At 41.1% G+C, this 13,757-nt stretch overlaps 1 protein-coding gene across 5 annotated transcripts in view; it reads right to left on the bottom strand.

Annotated features, from left to right (window-relative positions):
• The window catches only part of arhgef4 (Rho guanine nucleotide exchange factor (GEF) 4), a 332,949-nt gene that overhangs the window by 87,412 nt on the left and 231,780 nt on the right, over nt 1-13,757 (bottom strand). The window contains exon 1 of one of the 5 annotated variants that reach the window (XM_055646146.1): nt 13,160-13,665. The exons of the other annotated variants lie outside the window; for them this stretch is intronic. Coding sequence (XP_055502121.1) covers nt 13,160-13,328 — 169 coding nt within the window. The 5' untranslated portion in view covers nt 13,329-13,665. Of the gene's footprint in view, nt 1-13,159; nt 13,666-13,757 lie in introns of those variants that run through there. 5 annotated transcript variants of the gene reach the window in all.

Raw genomic sequence — 13,757 nt, 5'->3', positions numbered from 1 at the left:
TTAAACCAAGGGTCAAGAGTGTTTAATTGTCGTATGTACTGATAATGGGGCAGTTATGGAGTTATAAATGTTTACTCACGAGACAGCTGCCTGAATGAAACCACCCCAAAATCCATAAAAAACATAATTAACTTGTTTACTGCTGCATCTAAATTCAGTCTCTTCTACTGGGGAAGCATCCTCCCATTGTCTATCGTGTTCAGTCCTCTAAACAAAATTGTACATCTCAAATATGTTATCTTGAAATATGAAATATGAAATGCTTCTTGCCATGCAGCACATAAAGAAAGAATACAGACATAACATTAATAAGAGATTTGAACATAAAGAACATCCCCCCACAATGGTTCCCATTATGAGGGAAGGCACAACGTCCCCAGTTCACCCATAGTCGGGCCTATTGAGGCCTCCACAGTTGCCTCCACAGAGACCCGATGTTCCAGGCCGTTCTCGCCGGGTGATGGTGCTCCGGCATTGGGAGAATCCTCACAGCGGCTTGGGACACCTGGAATGGCCGCTTCCATACTGGAGGCCGCGGCTTCCGAAGCCAACAAGGCTGCGCCGGATGGAGCTCTACTACTGGCGATCTCATCGAGAGATCCCAGGCTCCCGATGTAAAGTACAGTGCCGCTGCCCGCGGCCGGCCGCTCCACAGTCCCGCAGCTCCGCGATGTCAGGTATATCTCTCATTATGTAGTAAGGCACCACCAGCAGTGGCTGCCTCGCCTACAGTCTGTCTGACCTTTCTTCTTTTTGTTATTTTTAGAATGTGTTAAAAAGTATGATTTAGTGTTTATCTTTTAGTGTTCTTTAGTACCTTTTTGTCTACCTTTTAGTGTTCCTTGGTTTGTTTTATGTGAGGGGTGGGGTTGGGGGAAACTTTTTTCCAATCTCTTTTTCGACGGAGATGCGATTGTTTTCCATATCGTATCTCCATCCCCACTGCGGCCTAACATCATGGAGTTGGCGGGCTTTCCTGGAGACTTTAGCATCGCGGAGCTTGCGATCCCTTTGCCGGGGATCGAAGCTCCAACCGCCACGGGACCTGTGAACTTTAACATCGTGACACCCGCGGTCTCTGGTAAGAAGAGGCTGACTCGGGAGCTCCATGCCGCGGAGAGAGTTTTAATCGCCCCCACGCGGGAGTTTCAATAACCCCGACGGGGGCTCCGATCATCGGCTGCGGGGGCTTTGGTCACCCCGACTGCGGATGGTTTGCCTGCCCCGACCACGGGAGAACAAGAGGAAGAAGATTGAACTTTATTGCCTTCCACCACAGTGAGGAATGTGAAATCCACTGTGATGGATGTCTGTGAGATTGTGTACCTTTATGAGATTGTGTATCTTGTTGCTTTTCACTTAGTATGGCAGTAACTTAATTGGTACATGTGACAATAAACTTGGCCTTGAAACCTTGAAATCCTGAAACCTTGACTAAAATTGTGGGCAGTACTCTAAATGCAGTCTCATCAATGTCCTATAAATTTGCAGTCGCACATTTTTAATTCCTGTACTCAAATGCTTGAGCAAAAAAATGCCAACATACCATTTGCTCTCAGTATCCTCTTATCTTTTGAAACCTCAGTAATTCAATTTTTCATAATCAACTGGATTACAACAATTCCATGCAGTACTCCGTCTGCCATGTTGTTACCCTCTAACTTAGCTTGTCCATCTCACCTTGTACCCACTTTGCATCCTCTTCACTGCTCACATTTAATGTCAGCCACATATAAAGATAAGATGTGGAACACAAACAAACTACTTTGTTTCTTGCAAAACATCAATGACTTCTAACATCTGATCCATGAGATCATTACTTGGATTGCAACCTTCACGTGGTCCGCCCTGTTTTGGCTAATGCAATCAACTCGACGTGCACAAAGATCAAATAGAACAAGTTGTCCAACAACTTTAGGCTGTGCACGCCACACGAAAGAAGAAGATTGCTTAGGTGAAGGTTAGTCTTTCCCTGAAGATTTGGCATGAGGATAATTTATGATACAGGTATCTCTAATCTTTGATTGCTCTCTACTGGAAATGATCCAGCTGAACATGGGAAGGAGAAGGCTGCAACCTTCTTCTCTCGAAAGGTGTATAAAGTCATGAGGGGAATGGATAGGGTGAATGCACAGAGTCCTTTCGCCAGAGTAGGGAATCATGAACCAGCGGATATAGGTTTAAGGTGCGAGGAGAAACCGAGGAATAGGAATAGGAATTTGAGGTGCAACCTTTTCACACAGAGGGTGGTGGGTATATGGAATGAGTTGCCAGAGGAGGCAATTGAGGCAGGTACTATAACAACATTTAAAAGATTTGGACAAGTGCATGGATAGGAAAGATTTAGAGGAATATAGGCTAAACACGGGCAGGTGGGACCAGTGCAGATGGGGCATCTTGGTTAATATGGGCAAGGTGGGCTGAAGCCTGTATGACTTTATGATTTTATGACCTGTGCACATCACCTATGGACACCCATGAAGAACAGCCTTTCAATTGTTAGAGATCAGCCCCTTGTACTACCCAAAATGAATAAATCATCATCTTGAGAAGGCTGATTGAAAACTGAAGGGGAAAATGGTAATGCTTGCTATCAACCATCCTTAAGTGGCTGAGTTGTTTCTAAAAATTATAATTGAAAAACATGCAGCTACTCCTGCAGTTAAAACTGTGCAGATGTATAGTTCTGAAATATGTCATGCATTACATATTAAGCACCAACAAAAGAACAATCGTAGGTAGGAATAGAGCTGTTAGAAAGGGCATGTTTTATTGAGTACTGGTAATGCTATAGCATAATATACAATCCCTTGTTTCCCAGCCTCTGACATCAGGATGCATTTGTGCATCAACAGCGCTTCGCTGAGGAACAGAGATAAGGGATGCCACTGGCAGTGGGTGATATTTTATCTCTTACAAGGACATTTTATTACAGTTTTTTCCCCCACAGTGATCGTTTCTTTGTTTTCTGATCTGATTCTGAAAATTTTGCTAGTGCATTAAAAATTTAGCTGAAGAAGCAGAAATATGTGAGGTTGCTTAGCAACCAGAACATCTAGCAAAAGTCTACTGCTAGTACATTCTGCAAAATAAGATTGGTTTGATGATTCATTACGCCATTATTTTCTTCCAATAGTCTGTGATGATTAATACTACCCTGCCCTTAGATAGGGCAACACGTGATGCATGAGTTGACAATTTCAAATCATTTCCCAAGATAAATTTGGGCCATAAAGTCATAAATGATAGGGACAGAATTAGACCATTCGGCCCATCAAGTCTACTCCGACATTCAATCATGGCTGATCTATCTCTCCCTCCTAACCCCATTCTCCTGGCTTCTCCCCATAACCCTTGACACCTGTACTAATCAAGAATCTATTTATCTCTGACTTTCAATTTGTACCTCAATAACAATCAAAGATCCTGGAGTTAAAGCTACAGAGTTTTTTCTCTTGAACGCTGCACAACACAAACCATAACCCTACCTCAGCAACTATGATCTATTATGTGGATTTTGGTTGCACCTACATATTTCAATTTTGCACTATTATGGTCTGGTTACTAACTTATTGTGTTACTACTTACTGTATATTTATTTATGTCCCAATGCATTAATGGGCCTGTAAAGATGCAGCAGGTAAGAATGTCATTGGTATATAAACACAATTATAATAACAATTAAACACTCTCGACTCTCTCTTGAGATGTTACCTAACATTCCAATAATTTTACAAATATTTTTCGAGATACACTCTTACTTGTATCAAATAACCAGATAAACCCATTTCTAAAAGTTGTCAGTTTACTGTATATTCAGACCCAAAATATAAAGTTAACCAGAAAACATTCATTACAGTATTATTAGTATAGATGTCCACTATGTCCAGGAGGGGAGAGAGGAGGGGGAGAGAGGAGGGGGAGAGAAGGAGGAGGAGAGGTGGGAGAGGGGAGAGGAGAGAGGGGGAGGAAAGAAGGGGGGAGAGAGGGGAGAGAGAGGGGTGGAGGTCCAAATTGTTCTTAGGCTACACAGCGCTAAATCTTCACTCAATGTTATCCTATCAGATTGAACACAAAAAGTATACACTGAAATGAATGAGCTGTATAAATATGAGTTATGTTATTTTAAAAAAAAAATCATGACAACTGTTATTGTAACCGTGGTGGATATAGCTTCATGATTTGTACCATGTGACCATCTGCTCTGTAATGTCACATTTGAACATTGATCCAGTTCAACCTTCTCGCATGGATGGGAGTAGGCACAAAGAAAATAAAATGCTCTGCCCCTCAGTACTTTTTTAATAAAACACTTTGTTACTGGCATACCTGCTATGGTCCATTATCTTAAAAGAAGAAGAAAAGAGTGAGATAGATAGAGAGAGAGGCTCTCATCTATTGCATCCGCTGCTCTAGGTGTCAGCTGCATTACATCGGTGAGACCAAGCTTAGGCTTGGCGATCGCTTCGCCCAACACCTCCGCTCGCTTCGCAATAACCAACTTGATCTCCCGGTGGCTCAGCACTTCAACTCCCCCTCCCATTCCGAATCTGACCTTTCTGTCCTGGGCCTCTTCCATGGCCAGAGTGAGGCCCACCGTAAATTGGAGGAGCAGCACCTCATATTTCGCTTGGGCAGCTTACACCCTAGCGGTATGAACATTGACCTCCAATTTCAGGTAATCCCTGTGTTCTCCTCCTCTTCCCAGCTCTCCCTCAGCCCACTGTCTCCACCTCTTCCTTTCTTCTTCCCGCCACCCCCACCCTCACATCAGTCTGAAGAAGGGTCTTGACCCGAAACATTGCCTATTTCCTTCGCGCCATAGATGCTGCCTCACCCGCTGAGTTTCTCCAGCATTTTTGTCTACTGTCGATTATCCAGCATCTGCAATTCCTTCTTAAACATAGTGAGAGGGAGATCATTCTAAAGCATACAGTACTTTCCTTTCATTTTGTGTAAGTGCACATTATCACCAGCACCAATGGCAAAGATATGGGGACGGGCTATCTGACAAGAGATGAAAGCTGAGAAGTCTAATTGAGAGACTCGGATGACGTGAAAAGCAGAGCTGGAGAGATTTATTGCTGCTATCTGAACACGCAGATTAGATTACCGATTTGAAATTGCTCCCTTGAATGGGTAATTCATCCTTTGTACAATTACAGGTCCACAGGAAATCGACTAATCAGTTAAAAATTGGTTTATAAACATTGAATTAAGGATATCCTTGTGACATAGTTGAAAACATAAGGCTTCCTACAGGGTGGCTCTGCTCTCAAGAACAAGTTTGTTGTCTTGCTGGGTGTGGTTCGTTCATCAGAAGTTTGTGAAGCAGTTACATAACAAATGCCAGCTAAATTCTTTGAGAGTTTCAATTTGACTTTAATCATTTAATGAGTAAATTGGTTAAGTCATAAGATGCTGTGCAAATATTAGTGGGTCACAGAGTTCTGAATGTAATTCAATTAAGAGTGTATGGCTAATATGCTTAATTTCGGCAACAGTTCTTCAGTTAGCCAGCTGGGTCAGAAATAAGCAATGGTAATAGAAATTCCTTCCAACTTTAGTTATTTTTGAACAAGTATCATATGTCAAAGAAAAATATAAAAATATCAACAGGACTATTTTATCCCCGTTACATTCTTATCATCAGCATTGTCACCATAAATTATAATTTGGCTGGAGTATCAAAAGTTGAGGTTCAACATCTTTTGGTTTGGTTTAGTTTAGTTTAGATTAGACATACAGAGTGGAAACAAGCCCTACAGCACACCGAGTACACACCGATCAGCAATCACTAACAGGCCCTTAACTGTCTCCACCTACATTCTATCTTTGTCCCGTCCCGCCCCCTCCCCTGACTTCAGTCTGAAGCAGGGTCTCGACCCGAAAGGTCGCCCATTCCTTCTCTCCAGAGATGCTGCCTCTCCCGCTGAGTTACTCCAACATTTTGTGTCTACCTTTCATGATGAGGGTTTAATTAAGTATCAACATTGAATATTAATTACATATTAATTACTTCAAACTGCTACATCATGCAGTCAATGAGGTAGCACTAACCAGGGAACTCATATTCTTATTTTCACCAATCTCTTCACAACATCACTGGACAAAACATGCTGACCTGGTTCATTTGGAACTCTGATAATTACCCGTGTGATCCAGCCTCAATACTCTTCGCTGTAGTAAATAGCTTGTTGTCTTAATATTTATGAAACTATGTGGGGAGAACAGACCACTGAATGTATTTAATTTGTTTTAAAATGGCTCTGCTTGGTATAATTTATTTACCTAGACCAGAACATTATCATCAACACCAAGCTGAGCTAAAGAGTCAGCTAAATGTGTAACTTAGTGAATCCTTGGCAGAGAAAATATAAATTATCAATCTGTAGTTCAGGAAGTAACCCATTTAAGACTAATCTCTACTCTTGGTTGTCATTATTGACATGAATTGATTGGTCAGGGAGCAATATAACGAAAGCAAGGACCTATCTGATTTATTGTTCGTAAGTCTATTATTTTCTGATTTTAAATCCACTATAATTGCATTGTTTTTGTTTCAGTGGAGTTAAATATTTGGTGGTGTTCTCCGATGGTTGACACAAGGCTATTGTTTTATTCAATATTAATAAATGGCTTTGGTGAAGAAGGCATAGACTCCAAATTTGTAATTGACACTAAACTTGAAAGCAATTATCCGAGAAGAACAGCAATGGACAAAGAGCATCGGGATAATCTGCTGAAGTGGACACTTATGTGGCAGTTAAAATATAGCAAAAAAGATGTGAGTATGGGATTTTGGGAGGAAAATGAGGTGAGGCAAAAATCTCTAATGGCAACATTCTAAAGTAATGTAGGACCAGGGGTCTGAGTGTACTGTATGTGAGCAAAACTCATTGAACATGGCTGGGCAGTTTATAAAATTAGTTTAATCAAAGCTTTTTGATTCCAGAGCTTTGTTCGGCAAATGTATGGAATACACAAGTAAGGAAGTCATAAAACATGCAAACACAAGGGGCTGCTGGAACCTTGAGCAAAGAACAAACTGCTGGAGGAACTTAGCAGGTTGAGCAACATCTGTGGAGACTCTTGTGTAACTCGAGTCCTCCAACCCAGGCAACATCCTTGTGATTTTTTTCACGCCCACCCTAGCATGTTTTGTATTCACTTTTTAAGGCATTCTTTGTTCCATTCTTCTGTTTTGCAATGTTGTGTGGGACTGTAATCAAAGATGCACTGTGGCCACAGGCTCAAAAGAAAATGGCTGAAAAATGACTGTGTTACTTAGGATGCAGTTACAAATATTTTTCCTCAGTCTGAGTTGAACACAATCTAGTTTGAAAGACTGCACGTGAATTGCTTTACCATCTTGTCAAAGATAAACAAAAAATATTATAAATACAGAGCAGATCTGGCAGCATCTGTGAAATGAAAAGCAGAGCTAACATTACACTTATTCCTCCTCTTTCATTTCAGCCAAACATATGTTTCAGTCAACCTAAAACATTATGTGTTTCTCTTTCCACAGATGCTGCCTGGTCTGCTCAGTGTTTCAGCATTTTCAGTTTTTGCTTCAGATTTCTAACATCTTTAATTTGAATATATATATCTTACCTCGCACAACACAGAAAATAACACTTTTCTAAAATTTAAATTTTAAATGTTGAGTTTCTGGGTAAAGCACAATCATTAGAAGAACCTAATTCCAAATTAACAAAACCTCCCAATCAAGAAAGAGGCCTGATTGCCAATCATTACATAACTGTTCCCTTGTATATGACTTGTGTGTCTCTGCAACTGATGGGAAACATTGAGACATACGGCTGATAAATACATGTTATGCATTGACAAATTTCACATCACTCGTGGGGAGTCTGCGACAGACTCTTATCTCAAAGTCCCAGATCTTGTTGAGCTTTGCCAACGGTTCAACACCACTGGTGCCCAGTCAATTGAATACCCCCATAAATCCCACACTTCTGTGCATGTGCTGTCAGACACAGAGGTCTGGGACTTACTGAAGGACAGATGGCATTGCATCTGCCAGTGCCCTGCACTGCTGGACTGCATGTGTGCCCAGTCAGACCAGAGGCTTTGTTGTTTTCGATGGGGATTTCAGGTGTGCATATTCAGAGACAAAAGGGCTGGGCAATCTTTATTAAAGTTATTTTGCTTTGGTTTGATGGTATTAATTATTTACTTATTTACCATTTACCGGTGTTTTAATTAATTTGTTTGTATTAATACTTAGAAAATTACCTTAATATTGTAACTTTTCAATGCCTCAAAAGTCATGCGTAGGAAGGAACTGCAGATGCAGGTTTACACCAAAGATAGGCACGAAAGGAATGGGTGACGTTTCGAGTCTGCAGAAGGGTCTCGATCTGAAACGTCACCTATTACTTCTCTCCAGAGATGCTGCCTGCCCCGATGAGTTACTCCAGCATTCTGTGTCTATCCTCAAAAGTCATGGATCCTTAGGGATTATAAACATATTATGCAATTCTCATCAGTGGCATTTCTCTGTTCCAGTTTTGCATTCTGTCAAAGGGCATTGGGTGTTTCTAGAGCGAGACATCTGCACCGTCACCATCTGGAGCTTGAGACTGTACTCAAGGGTGCAGAAGGTCAGTGAGATAAGCCCATTGCTATTAGCCCAGGTCAATGTGAGCTTCGTGTAAATTCACATAAAATACAGGTTCTGGGGCGTAAGTCTGGTGAAACGGATTCACCTCACAATCTCTGGATGGTGCTAAATCAGCCATTATCTCAGTCAAGAATGCCCAATGGGAAATAGAGGGGGGTTGAAACAGTAATCTGAGAACTGTAGAATTTCAATCACGAGACTGTAATCAGTAACTGCATATCAGAATATCTGCTTGACTGCAGATGTTGGGTTTCTTGATCAGTGTCAGTGACTGGAACAAATGAAATTAGATCAACATTGAAGAGCAACCAATTGGAAATTTATTTCTCTCTTGTTTTGGCAGAAATACTTTGAGATGAGCTAATGGTTTGGAAGAGCAATATTTACAACTTATTAATTCAACAAAGCTACCTGTAAACAACGTTTGATGCTGACAATGTGACACCTAACTCATTTTGTTTGGCTGGTTCTAAAATTAAAAAGCCTTGTTGTGAATAATCCATAGACTTCATATTACTATACAGCTATAGTTGTGTAGTTATTATACTGGGTACTATAACACCATTTAAAATGCATTTGAATAGGTACTGTACATGGAGTGGAAACGGTTAGTGTTGCTACCTTAGTGCAGGCTGGGTATTCAATACTTAAAAAATTCCAGCTTGTTGCCCATATTTTGTTTTTTATTGCAGCCTCTAACTGTCACATGTACTGTTGCTGGCACTAGCTTTTTCATTTGTTATGTCAGACCCTAACTGAAAACAATTTGATTTTTTTTCGTGCATGGAGTGGAGGTCCCTTCACTACTGTGTACGAATAGGAGAGAAAGTCTGTATTTAACAGAGTGGGCATCATCCCTGGCAAGTCTGATTACATATTACATATCCATCTATAAAACAATGTCATAGGAAAGTAAATTCAGATAGGAACCATTAGTTTACTTTATCTGTGAGCACAAAACAGGGCGCCTCATGGATTTTGCTGTCAAGCAAAACACATTATGGTTCCTTGTGATGTACTGTCCTTATTTTTATTTCCAGGAAAAGAAAATTGAAACACAAGGAGCTGCAGATGCTGGTTTACAAAACATGATACACAGTGTGCCAGAATATCATTGGGTCTTTCAAGAGAGGTGGGGGTAGGACAACGCCTGGCAAGTGAGAGGTAGATACAGGTGAGGGAAGATTTTTGATAGAGGCATTGTTGGATCCTTCTCTCCATATCTCACAATTTTTGTCTCTTATCTCTGGCCTTTGTCCAGCCATCTACTCATCAACCCTCACCCCCCCCCCCCACTCCCATTGTCTGTATCCACCTATCACTTCCCAGGCTTTGTCCTGCCCCCACCATAATCAGTTTGAAGAAGCGCTTAAACCAAAAACATCACCAATCCATCTTCTCCAGAGATGCTCCAGAGTGTATAGGAGTTGGAATGTTATGTGACAGTTGTACAGATCCTTCTTTTCTGTGGCTATCAAACTGTACAACTCCTCCCACTTCCCACGGTTAGACTGAGAGTGACTCCCCTCCCCCCTTTCCCAATCTTTGAAAATCCACAATCCTTTCCACTCGTCACTTTAATTTCATGTTTCATAGATTTTGCATTTTTATGACGGTTGGCTGATCAATTTCCCTCCTGAACATTGTTTCCCCTTTCCCACGGTTTTTAAGATGTAATTTCAATACACTGTATCAGAAGTTATGGTTTAAATTTCCCCAAATTTATTAACAGTATTTCAGGGAATATGTGTAAATATTCCTCTCATTCCACTGAGGCAACAGTTTGTTTTCCCCTCTCCAACCCTAAATATGAAGCAATGGCAACTGAATTGAAGTGCAAATTCAACATAAGTTCTTAAAAAGTATTTTTACTTTATCAATATGAAGGCTTTATTTTTTTCATCTTAAAACAGTGACTGCAATTAAAAGCTATTTATTTAGCCTTGAGATGCTTTACTCCATGTGATGTGTATTTTAGCTAAATGGGATAACATTCTTCAGGGGACCTCAGGTCAGTTTGCTCTGAAATTTGGCCCTGAGATCCTAAATTTAAGTAGTAAGGTTAGTGTCATTGTGAACATCTTTGTGATATTCTGAATCTCTAAAAGGTGAGTAAAGGTTTCTAAATTATTTATTTATATCTGAGAATACAGATTATAATATTCAGATTATTATTATTATTATAATATAACAGTTTTATTTTTACTTGAGATTCATGAAGGTGAGAGATGCTAATAATTTGAAATGAAAATCTGCTGTTCTTAGTTTCAACACTACATTTACATTACTGAGTAAGCATAAACATCAGCCAAACCTTCCCTTGCATTGGAGGGAGAAAAGTCACGAGTTGTCATTGGCATGAGGCAAAAGTAAATTGAAGAAGCATTTTAGCCCATTTTACTTTATTTCAGCATAGGCATCTTTTTAAACACATGATGCATCGACAATCTTAACCTGTCGATGCAAAGAACTGTAGATGCTAGTTTATTTTAAAAAAAAACACAAATTGCTGGAGAAACTCAGCGGGTCAGGCAGCATCTCTGGAGGACCAGGATAGGTGATGGTTTGGATCAGCACTCTTCAATGCTGTGGCCCTAACACCCAGTACAAGAAGAGACAAAGCCGGCTGTACTTTTGAGAAAGCTCCACTCATTCAACGTCTGCAGGAAGATGCTGCAGATGTTCTACCAATCGGCGGTAGCCAGTGCCATCTTCTTTGCTGCCGTGTGCTGGGGCAACAGGGCGAAGGCTGCGGACGCCAATAGGATTAACAAGCTCATTAGGAAGGCTGGCTCCGTCCTGGGAGCGGAGTTGGATTCATGGGAGGTAGTCTTGGAGGGGAGGATGCTCCTCAAACTGCGGAGCATCTTGGACAATACAGCTCACCCCTCCATGACGCATTGGTCAACCTTAGGAGTACCTTCAGCAACAGGCTGGTTCCACCAAGATGCAGGACCAGAGGACAGAATGCCACAGGAGATCCTTCTTTTCTGTGGCTATCAAACTGTACTCCTCCTCCCCCTTCTGTTGTGGGGTAGACTGACTCCCCCCTCCCCCCCCAATCCCCCCTCCCCAATCTTTGAAAATCCACATTCCTTTCCACTCGTCACTTTAATTTCATGTTTCATGGATTTTGCATTTTTATGCCGGTTGGCTGATCAATTTCCCTCCTGGGATAAATAAAGTTCTATCGTATCATATCATTCTTCAGACTGATGGCAGTAGAGGTGGAGAAAACTGCAAAAGAGGTGCAGTGGGACAAAGCGTTGCATGAAATAGATTGATACAGGTGGGGATGGGTTTGATTGGCAAATTGGTGGACAAAGGCTAGAGATGAAAAGAGACATCAGGGTGTAAGATTATAAATATGAGGCTAGAAGAAAGGATATTGGTGGAAGGGGAGCGGGGAAGGGAAAGCAGGAGGGCAGGATAGTATGAGAAATGGGTGTGCACCCGGGTGGGGCATGGAGAAGAGAGGGGGAAGAAGAAAGGTTGGACGGGTGGTGTTACCTCAAATTAGAGCATGTAGAATCTAAACTTTGCTTAATTAGGATTTAAGTTTAAATGACAAAGTTAACAGTAAATGATATTCTTCATTATAATCTTCAAATCCTAACAGGAAAGGTGTCAAGATCCTTCAGGTTTCTCTTCCTCTGGTGAAGCATTGAATGAAGGCATTACATTGATGGTACTCCACAAGTAAGATTCCTTTCTATGCTTTTCGAACCTATTAAGTTTTAAAAGCTAATTGAAGGTCATTTAGTTGCAAAGACAGAAATTAAACCCATATGACTAACCAATATTTCATCATAAAACAAAGCTCCTGGAAGAGTTTTCTGTTTTTGAACTCCATGTGCCTTACAACAGGTTTAGAATGAACTAACATTCTGTTCATACTTTTGGTGGCTTCTTGCTGGAAGCAAAAAAACACCAGAACAGTTCATTCTTTGGCCTCAAAAATGTCTTCAAGGTGAAGGATCAGAAAATAGGGAGAATGTAGAGAAACAATGTTTTTTTTCACGCAAAACACATGAAAACAAACCTTTTGGAACCAAAACTGCTTCCAAAGGCACAGCACCGAATTAATTCAATTAGTTCTGACCTGGGCAACAATCCAGTAACCCATGTTTGAAATTCATTAGATTCAGTGAGTGTCACGGACTCCCACTAGACTGGACGAGGCAAAGCTGCCTAGGATTTCCAGGGATTCTGGTAGCTGAATGCTTGTAACTCTCCCTGGAATTAGAGAGATTTAAGGCTTCCTTTGTTATACAAATCATCATTACTTTTTTTAAAGTATTTTTTCCCTCATCTGTCATATCATGATATTACCCAATTAAAATAGAAAAGGACACCACAAATATATTGCTGATTAAAAGGAGCAACCTGTCGAAAAAAGGGAGAGTCCTCTAATTCTGTGCCTAAGGTATCAGCTAGATATATCTCCCTGTGTTTGCAGATTATGTTATTCAAGGTCAATTAATTACACAGAGATCAAGAGATGCTTACCACAAGTAGAGTGCAGGCTCTCCAAGCTCCAGTACCTTGACAGGACTCCTCTAATACCATAACTGCTTTCCGACTCTGAGCCAGGAGACAGCCCTGAGCTGCCACTGCTGCTGCTGCAGCTTCCAGCAGTGTGTGAGCCACTCGACTCGCCGCACTGTTCAGTCCTCATGTAGACAGGCAGTCTGAGAGAGGGTTGCCCTCTCCCCTGTGCTAAACCGGCTGCAAGTCCGAGCTGAAGGTTCCGCCCTTGTCGCAATCAGCCTTCAGCGTGGTACCTACATACTACTTACAGTCTGATGACAGACTGACTGCAAATCCCTCACTGAACACTAGCTGCATTAGTCTCACATACACGCAGTGATGTCACAGGGGTCCACTGAAGGGGGCTCCATGACTTACTGTAGAGCCAGCACATGAAACTGTGGATCTGCTGTAGAATTTGTGTTTAAACACAAAATACATTTATATTACAGAACACACATACTGAGAATAAGAAATGCACATTTTGAAAGGTGATATCAATATTAATAGAACAAATAGCTGGTTTGGTGAGAAGAAAGTAAGGTTTTTGATATCCAGTATTGCTTCTGTGTAGGGG

The sequence above is a fragment of the Leucoraja erinacea genome, chromosome 14 (assembly GCF_028641065.1).
Source record: "Leucoraja erinacea ecotype New England chromosome 14, Leri_hhj_1, whole genome shotgun sequence".
NCBI classification, from domain to species: domain Eukaryota; kingdom Metazoa; phylum Chordata; class Chondrichthyes; order Rajiformes; family Rajidae; genus Leucoraja; species Leucoraja erinaceus.
This window is presented reverse-complemented; position numbering and strand designations above follow the sequence as displayed.